This window comes from Temnothorax nylanderi, unplaced genomic scaffold (assembly GCF_030848795.1).
Source record: "Temnothorax nylanderi isolate EJ_2023f unplaced genomic scaffold, tnyl_v1.0 TNYL_tig0096_pilon, whole genome shotgun sequence".
In the NCBI taxonomy this organism is placed as follows: domain Eukaryota; kingdom Metazoa; phylum Arthropoda; class Insecta; order Hymenoptera; family Formicidae; genus Temnothorax; species Temnothorax nylanderi.
This window is the reverse complement of record NW_027249158.1, coordinates 12,001-22,728: the sequence shown is the minus strand read 5'-3', so window position 1 is coordinate 22,728 and position 10,728 is coordinate 12,001. Positions and strand designations below refer to the sequence as shown.

General features: G+C 29.5%; 1 protein-coding gene and 1 pseudogene across 1 annotated transcript; both read left to right on the top strand.

The window, feature by feature from the left end:
* The first annotated feature begins 2,547 nt into the window (after positions 1–2,547).
* Positions 2,548–6,389, top strand: LOC139775318 (chymotrypsin-2-like). Its single transcript, XM_071711229.1, has 5 exons — positions 2,548–2,686; positions 3,221–3,380; positions 4,849–5,098; positions 5,300–5,440; positions 5,769–6,389. The coding sequence occupies exons 1-5, from the start codon at positions 2,629–2,631 to the stop codon at positions 5,979–5,981; spliced, it is 822 nt and encodes a 273-aa protein (XP_071567330.1). The 5' UTR covers positions 2,548–2,628; the 3' UTR covers positions 5,982–6,389.
* A 3,232-nt stretch (positions 6,390–9,621) lies between these two features.
* On the top strand, positions 9,622–10,282 carry LOC139775305 (uncharacterized; annotated as a pseudogene).
* Positions 10,283–10,728: the final 446 nt, after the last annotated feature.

The window sequence follows — 10,728 nt, the reverse complement described above, 5'->3', positions numbered from 1 at the left end:
GTCTGAAATATTTTTCAATAAAATTATCGGTTCCCGAGATATTACGGTGCAAAAGTTAAACTGGGACGCTCTGTATATGGAGCTTCACGTGATAATAGAAAAACAAGATTAACGACATTATTTAATTTTATCCAGACAAGAGTTTTGTTTATAAGCACAAAAATATTAATAATAAAACGTTAAGTAATAAATAAGGATTATTTTAATTAAAATGGAGCTTTATTGTTAAACGCAATTATTTATCATAGACCACATATAATGTTCATGGATTATATATAACCTAGACGAGAGCGTTGGGGAAAGGCTTATCTCTTATGATGATAGACAGAATATATATGTTTAATGAATCATAGTTACAATATAGTGTAACACCTTGCGATAGTAGCGCATCACGTAAAAATGCAATACTAATGCTTATTATAAATTCAATCGCATGTTATATCCTTTCGAGCCCAACATGTGTTTCGAGTTGATTGTAAAAGTTGTACCTCTCTGTACATATCAAATTTATTTTCGATTCCTTTCTTCCTTTCAGCTTTAAAAATATATTTTTCAGCTTTATAAATATATTAATATCACAGTAACTATTTAATGATTATTTAATATTATTACTTGTGTGTGACGATTATTTGATAAATGTGATGAAAAACTCAAATATGTATAACCCTTACGGTACAGGGTGAAGGAATAAGCAACGTAAGTACCTATAGTAAAATATATGTAAATATAAATTAAAATAATATATGCAATAATAATTGTACCATTATAACATTACAGAGAAAATTTTATTTAAAAAATAATGGCTGTTAAATCTACGAGTTTATATCAAAAAGTGAAAAACTTTTGTCATTCTAATAACTAATCATTTTGAAAAAAATTTACATAATTATTTTTCCATATTTATATTCTATTTTCTTTATAAATAATGTTATAATATCGTTTTCTTTTATGAAAGCAATTTTAATGTCATCAATAGGAATTTTCAATCAAGCACACAGACTCTCGAAAAACGTAATTAGATAACTGTTACAAAAACATTTAAAAACATAGTTATTGTTAAATATACGGTGTATAACAACAAGAAATTTTGACGAATAATAATGTATCAATTACGTGTATTAATTGCATATACTATTTTAACAGGGGGATTCCAGTGGCACACTAGTTGCCGATGGCATCTTGATCGGTATCGTATCCTTTGGTATGTTTTCATGTGGTATATATATATAGATAGATATATATATATATATATATATATATAGAGCGGCTTCCCAGATATATGTATACACCAGAGTGTTTTACTACAGAGACTTGATTAACTTTCATACAGGAATTTAATTCAGCAATAACACCGCGTTAGAAGTATATGCCAATCTAATATCACCTTAAAATTTCTGACAATTACGGCACCCGAGAAAAAAATGGATACAATATCGTCAGATATAAAAATACATTATTAGATATGAAAAGATCTAAATAACATGTAATTTTATATGATTATTGCTGCGGTCTACTTGACGCTACAAATGCTTCGAAACATTCCTCTTCTCCTTTGTTTCAATGAAGAAAGAAGGAGAAGAAGAACGCTTCAAAGCATTTATAGCGTCAAGTGGATCGCACAGCCTATATAATATATAATCAGATCCAAAATTTGGCGCGATGTGATCTTATCTTTATACAATCATATTCGACTTAATCTTATTATATGAACAAGATTTGGTTGAATATAATTATATATGACAACACATCTTGTTGAATATGATTATATATATATATAATCATATTCTTATTATTTTAGAACATTATTTTAGAACATATCAACAAGAATCAACGACAAATATGTTCTATTTGACGGATTGTATAAGACAGTAAAAATTAATTATTTAAAAGTTTTATTTGTAGACAGATTTTATAAATGTAAATTAATAGATGTGCGTTTAGACAAGTATTTCAGAAACGCGTGATGCGAAATAATATCTTCATTTATTTAGAATTGATTTATTTTTAATGAAAAACTATGTTATTCTTATAATGCTGTCTTGTAATATTATTTGAATATACCCACCCCCAACAATATATTAAAATTCAACAATGCCTTATTAGTAATATATAATTTAGCTATTTTTATATAAAATATATTAGTAATAAAACATATTATACGCATTAGCAATAGAATATTTATACACTTGTATTTTAAAAATGTTCAAAATCATGTAAATTTATAAGTCAAAAACAGATCAGTTGATTATTGGTATTTTAATTCAAAACCACATTGTATGCAAAAATATTTTGTTAATATATCCTGGAATAAACACTTTGTCCTAAGAATAATGAGCAAACTCTTAATATATTCATATATATTTATATATATTACGCACAAAATATAAAATATGTAACTTCTCCCGCTATTTCAGAGGTATAAATATATAATCGTAATACAAATAGTGCTGACTCAAGAGAGTTTAAGCGAAAAAATATTATCATCCCCGACGATACCATTCTGCGAACGCCTCTCTCTTACCTGCGCAAAAAGATAACGTGGATCGATACGTCGAAAATTGATTAATTTTGATCAACGGTTATATAAATTGAAGATAACGCGCTTCATGGGCCTCAGTAACCGTCACTATGCTTTCTATTACCGGTCTCACAATCGCGTGCTCTGTAATATATTACAGCACCCATGGTAAGTGTATTCTGAAAATCTTATTAATGAGGAAATGCAAATTGAGTGCATTACGAGCTTCGATGCATCACGAATAATTCGAACGTGTATTACAACGATATTGCTCGATCGGATTGTTACGTAATTTCCGTCACGCGCTTATTTGATCGTCCGAATGAGTTACATTTCGTTTCAGTTTTGTAATAAACCTAAATATCGCAATAATTACTTAACAAATTATCTGTTTAGTGCTTATCGTATATTTTAAAAATGACGTGGCGATCTAAGCCCATAACTTTAAAAATTGTGTTAAATTATATTATATTGAAATTTATATATATTTGCTCGTAACTTATTTCGCGCGCGCGTGCATTTTTAAACGTAATCTATATTATTATGCAAAAAATAACTATTAAAGTAAAGAAAGAAAATTAATATATAAAAAGACAAGAGTTATATATTATAGACAAGAGTTTTATATTTGTATAGCTAATTTAGCATTGATACTTTTAGAATCATATTATGCAGGAAAATAAAAATATTTTTAATCGGTAGGGTGTCTGGCAGACACGCAAGTCGTCGGCGGCACCGATGCTCCAGATGGTGCGTATCCTTATCAAGTATCATTGAAGGAGTCATCCAATGGAAGGTTTTTTTGCGGTGGAGCCATCGTTAGCAAGAAATATATTATTACCGCGGCGCACTGCTTGGAAGGGTATGCATATCCTCTTTTCTTTTCCACAGTCCAAAACGTTTAACTGTCTAATTCTTATTCATTATTGCATTTTGTACATTTGTAATTTTGTAAAAGAAGAAAGCTATCATTATATACCGTCTAAATGCAAGTTTAATATGGAACGAAATTATAAAAATATGAGAAATTTGGAAAAACATGCAACGATTTTTTATATCTAGAGATGTATGATTTATATTATTTATATAATCAAGATCACCTCTCCACTCAAACATTCAGACAAGTATAATAGCGTTAAATAAATATTGAAACAAAACAAGTAAAACGTGTGCAAGTAGAAACTTGCACATTGCTTCCTCATAGTTTTAAAGTATGCAAGTGGAATCTTGTCTTCGCTCACAAAGCTCCTCTATGAGGAAGCTTGTATTTTATTCAATGTATAATTATTAGTATTTATTTGTTTTGGCTTCCTCATAGAGGAAGCTTTGTGAGCGAACTTGACTGTTTTTTTTAACAGAGTTCTTTTTTAAAAGAACCCCTTTATCGATCATCGCCAAATTCAATACCAACCTTCCCTGAATAATTTAAATTCGACGTTTTCGAACATAAGCAACACATTGGTATCGAAAACTCAAAAAACAATTTTTACTTCGGTCTTTTCTACCCCTATTTCATATATAATTCTTTTAAATTCGGTTGATTAGACTTAGCTTTATATGCGATTAAAATTATAGACCTTTGATCGCGTATAAAGCTGGTTCTAATCAACCAATGTCATCGAAAACTCAAAAAACAATTTTTACTTCGGTATTTTCTACCCCTATTTCATATAATTCTTTTAAATTCGGTTGATTAGACTTAGCTTTATATGCGATTAAAATTATGGACCTTTGATCGCGTATAAAGCTGGGTCTAATCAACCAAATCTTAAAAAATTATATATGAAATAGGGGTAGAAAAGACTGAAGAATATAATAAAATTAGAAATAGATCGATATCTCAATATTTGCGGAAGTTAGAGCAACCACGGACATTTCTAAAAAAATTTAAAATTTTTTTAAAAAAGAACCCCTTTACCGATCATCACCAAATTCAATACCAACCTTCCTTGAACGAGACTCTATCGATTAAAAAAAAAAACAGCCCGATATCTCAATATTTGCGGAAGTTAGAGCAATCACGGACATTAAATCTGCACATACACACATACAGACATGCGATTTTAATGCGATATTTCGACATTTTAGAACACTCTGAACATATTGGCAAAAAAAACTCAAAAACCAATCTCTTCGTTGGTTTCTTCTACCCCTATTTCATATATAATTCATTTAAATTTGATTGACTAGACCCAACTTTATGCGCAATCAAAGGTTCATATATGAAATTCACGAAAACAAAGCTTCCTCTATGAGGAAGCAAAAATCAACTTTTAGACTCCTAAATTAAATCAAAGCGAAGTAATCATAAACTTTACTGATTGTTACAGTCGGCGATATCCATCCGACATTCAAATCGGCGTTGGAAGCAATCATCTTCAGTCTCAAATTATATACACCGCAGATGCTCTAATAATACACGATAATTACAACAAGGCGCAACACCTTAATGACATTGGTTTAATTAAACTATCGAAAGACATCACATTTAATAAAACCATCACATCGACAGCTCTAATATCTAACAACGAGGATTTTGAAGGCGTTAGATTGCAAGTCTCTGGTTGGGGAAGACTCTGGGTAAATATATAAGAAATATATCTCATATCTCATTTAAAATTATCTACCAAAATTATCTAACCAAAATTTATACAAGGGCGAGTTTTGACAAATATTATTTTACAGCTCTCGAGAACTTTCAAGGACGATATATTATATTCTTTATCATTTCTATATCAAAACTAAGGTATCAGGCATTAGTTTAAAACACTTTATTTTCAGGCGGGCGGCCCGATTCCAGTACGCCTGCAACATGTCACAGTAACAGGATATTCTCGAAAGAGATGCGCTGCGATATACCCACACAATATCACCGATGGTCATATATGCACCCTTGAATCGATGGGTAAAGGAGTTTGCAATGTAAGTATATAATTGTAAAATAAATTGTGCACGCGTTTATCTTATAACAACCTTTATCCCGCTAAAAATTATAAAAAAGTTTAGTAAAAAAAAGAGTAATCGTCGTTGCTTTATCTATGTTGATATCAGATTGATAAGGAATGACGAATGACATTTCTATCGTTCAGATAATTTGTTAGAACTAGTTCTGATAGAAAAGCGGTTAATTGCTTTACAAAAACAACTTTAAAGTGACGATTATTAACGTCACGCGCTGATATCTAGAGAATCAATATTTCGATGAAAAATTCTGGCGAATATTACTACATTAAATACGCTATCTCCACAGGGTGATTCCGGTGGTGCGCTCACTTACGAAGACAAACTAGTTGGCATCGTGTCTTTTGGTGTTCCATGCGCCGAGGGCGTTCCAGATGTGTTCACTAAAGTGTACTACTACAGAGACTGGGTCAACAAATATATTAATGCAGGCTGCAACCAACAATTAAACATCCTTCTCGGACTTTTTACAACGTATCTGTGCATACATTCATTTTTGTAGATACGTATATTTTATTGCGCGCGTCTGTGATCGGTTAATTTTAATTATTGATGAATATTGCATAAGGATGTAAATAAAGATCTTAAGAAAAAATTGTATCGTTACGGATAATGTTTTATAAGTTATAAAATTTCTCTTCTATTACAAGTAATATATGTATATCTATATACAAAAATATATTACCCAAGTATATTTCGATATGTACGAGATTGAAATTAATTTATTGAACGTATAATTTTTCCTAAGATTCTTTGAAAAACATACAAAGAATATTTCCAGAATACTTCCAGAAATTGTGCATAAAGTTAACATTGCGGCATATCAAGTGCGTACAAAATGTCGGATATTTTAATGAATAATTAAAACATTATACTTTAAAACAAATAAAGCTTTATTTAATCAAAATAAGCTTCATTATCATCAATACATTTACCCTAATAATTTTACAATAAATATATACAATTTCTAAAAAAAAAATGTATCTTTAAAATCAATTAATTGTCTTACAGCTCTCTCTCTCTCTCTCTCTCTCTCTCTCTCTCTCTCTCTCTCTCTCTCTTCCCTCTCCCTCTCCCTCTCCCTCTCCCTCTCCCTCTCCCTCTCCCTCTCCCTCTCCCTCTCCCCTCCTCTCCTCTCTCCTCTCCCTCTCCCTCTCCTCTCCCTCTCCCTCTCCCTCTCCCTCTCCCTCTCCCTCTCCCTCTCCCTCTCCCTCTCCCTCTCTCTCTCTCTCTCTCTCTCTCTCTCTCTCTTTCGATAAAAAAAATTTTACTTAGAAGAAAATTTAAGTAGTAGAAACTAAGACTCTTAGAATACCACTATCAATTAAAACTTTATCATGTGACTTATTTTGCAGAGAAAAATTTCCACGTTAAAATTTCTAAAACTAACACTATACTGTTCTTTATTAACATTGTTTTCTCTAAAAGCTCTGTTAATATTGCGAGTAGCTACAGTAGCATTATTTCCCAATTTAAATTCATATAAGAAAACTATACATATTTCATTAAATTTCATAGTTATTTTGAACTTTAAACAATAAAATCAAAACGCGTGTTTAAAAAAAGCTTTATGAACACAGGAATAATAAGCGTAACTATAATTATTATAACTATTATAAGCAATCAAATTGTATATAATATTTTTCTATAAAACTAATAATATGACTGAAACATACCAATACTTTCAATTAGCAAAATCCAACATTTCACATGCACCAACCTAATAAACAGCATATCTATTTTATACATTTCAAGTCAATTGCATTAGTATCAAGACGCAATAAAACAATAAATATATATATATATATATATATATATATATATATATATATATATATAAATTTTAAACTCTCGACAGGTAATAGACAGTTCATTACTTATCAAAGGCTATTAAATTACTCATTAGTTGATAAAGTTACTCAGTTTTGATTCACTCCTTAAAGCGAATTAACTTGGCGCTGCTAGACCTCGAAATTTTAAATAAATAAGGATAACAATAAATAAAAATAATTCATAGAAGAATGCGACGGGAGTAACAAAATGATTATCAGCGTGGTGTGTATGTGCGAGCGAGTGATATGGGTGTGCGTGACGACGGCGAATAATGCGGCTTATAATTAAGTATAGGATAAGTTTATTTATTTATTTAAAATTTCCAGGTCTAGCAGCGCCAAGTTTTTTTATAAGAAAAATTTATGTATTTTAATAAAATATTTTTATTTTGTACTATCTCTGTAATTCTTTGTGATTAAATCTTTTATTCTATTGAAAAATACATATATAAACTTTGTATTTAAATACCTGTATTCCCTCGTTGGATTAAATATTTTAATAAAATATTTTTATTTTGTACTGTTCCTCTGTAATTCTTTATGACCACTAAAAAATACACATGTAAACTTTGTATTTAAATATCTTGTATTCCCTTGTTAAATTTAAATAAAATTTTTTAATCTTATAAAATTGTTATCATACATTCTTTTTCTAATTGACACCATGTAAAGATTTTTCAAAGTAGTGCAACAATTATTTTTTGAGGCAATATATATGTTCTCTCTGTAATTGGCGCTGTAATTTAAAGAGATATCATTTCTTTTTTGTAATTGTAATAGATCACTTGAAGCGCGACTCTTCTTGATAAGGTAACATAATTTTGTGATGTGTATCACTTGGGTTATAATTTTTTGGAAATAAAGATACTACTGCTTAGATTTTTTCGAGATTTTTCGAGATACAAAGAGTACGTCTACCACTTGTTACTTAGGTTTTTTCGAGGTATAATACTACCACTTTCTTTTTTTTTCGAGGTAACAACATATACACTACTATACGTGTACTTGGCGCCTTTCTTTACCTTTTTTTTAAGAAAGGTAATTTTGTACGGATATCACGCCTTTTTGTAGTATTACGCATTTTATAAACAGTATGTACAGGGTAAAGCTATTTGGAGGTATTATACTACCACTTTGTTTTTTTCGAGGTACCAACATAATACATATACACTACTATGCGTGTACTTGGCGCCTTTTTTTACCTTTTTTTTAAATATCTAACTACACCAACTTGAAATCAATCTCAGTTTTGTTTAATAATTATTTATTATTTCCAGAATAATCCTTAAACTTGCATGACTAACCCAAATTAAAGTGTTTAAAGATATTTTATTTTAAATTATTACACACAGTCCGTTTAGTCTAATTATGAATGTATTTCAGTACGTTATAAGAATTGTATAATCCTTATATATTATGAGCTTTGTATTTATCAAGGTTTCCGCAGGTACATTTCGAATGGGCAGTGAAACTAAACCGTTTTACTTTAAATTTAATTGGACTTTGGCCTAATGTCGCACGAAATCCTCGGCAGAAATTAATGTGTAATTTTCGAGTGCTGGTAACTTTGTTGGGATTAATCAGCGTTCTTATTCCCTCTATACATTCCTTGATAAAAGTTTTCGGAAACAGTTTGCTAATGTTAGATAATTTACAATTTACTTTACCGTTCATAAGCTGCTTGATTAGAATCGTGATTTTTTGGTGGAAAAAAGAAGGTAGAGATCATTTGATCTTATTTATAAGCTATAAAAGTATGGTAAATAACTTATATAATTGCATAAATTCAGTGTTTAGAGATTAATATTAATAATTTTAAATACATATCGCATAACTTACATAAATAAAATAAATTTATATTAAAATACATTTTCTTTCTATATAGATAGTAGACCATGTACTTATTAAATAATTCATGAGTTATTTTTATTTTAAGTGTTTTTTATATTTTATTAAATTTTAAACAACCTTTTAATTAAAATATTTTTCACAAAATTTGATTTTGTTAATTATTTTTCATATAAAAATAATATGACAAATTATAATAAATTTACCTTTATATAAATAATAGAGTTTATACGATATTTAGATGCATTAAAATTCGTAGATTACGGAATTAATGTTTTTACTGATGATTTATAATTTTTTTATAATATATACTTTTTTAATTACGAAAATATGGTGATGTTGTTTCAATATCTTGTTAAATTATTTTTCTGTGCTTTTTACTGTTTAGGGTTGAACTTAACATATTTTAATTCAGCAACGCTGTAAATTGTTTACTTTTAAGCTATTGTACCGATTATGAATATGATCGCGAAAGATTGGATAAAGTTGAAAAGTGATCAAGAGAGAAGCTTGATGATTCGAAGAGCGCAAAGTGCACGTATAATTATTATTTGCTCCTACTGTGCAATGGGATTAGCGTGCTTCTTTGTCGCAGTACTGCCTGCTTTTGGAATATTGATGAGACTTACTCCCAACATTACTAACCCAGGAAGGCCACTGCCTTTACAAACTCATTACATTTACGATATAACAAAAAGGCCACAATACAAACTGACATTTATTAATCAAACCATCTATACAGCTATCGCCATGATAGCCTATACTGCAATAGACAATTTTCTGAGTCTTCTGGTTTTTCATATATGCGGTCAGTTAGACATTCTTAAGAATCATTTGCAATATTTGGATAAAAACATAAATTACCACGAAGTTCTAAAGTGCTGCATAGTAAAGCATATCCGTCTGCTTAGGTTTGTTTTCTATAAGATATAACTAAATAGAATCTATATGAAATATGTGATAGAATATATTTAATACATAAAATATCTTTTACAGGGCTATTGGTGTTATTGAAGATACATATAACACAATACTTCTCTGCTTAGTTACATATTTTACGGTACTTTTTGCTTTCTACGGATTTCGGATGATTAATGTAAGTATTTTGAAACTCAAAGTTTAAATAAGACATGGTTTAAAAAAATTGACCTGAATTAATACATATATTAGTATTAAATACATTCTGATACAATATTACTATATTCATATGGCACATTATTATAAAATTCCAAATTAGTGTTAAGGTCGTTCTCCGGCTTCAGTCGTGCTCAACTTGTATTCATGCTTAAAAAGGAAATTTATTTTACTGAAGTTAATTGTTTATATACAAAATATTACATATAATAACATCTAAAAAATAAGAAGTTAACTTTAGGCGTGAGAACTCATGCAGCGTTGCCAAGTAACTGACGCCTCTCCTCTTCTCAAATCGCGTACTTTACGCAAGTATTTCTCGAAAACGAGTACAGCAAGGGTATTGACACTTAATTGCATATTATTTTTATTTTTATGGAGCATCATATACTAATTTTTCAAAAACATTTAGAGAAAACTTTTTTCACAATTTAT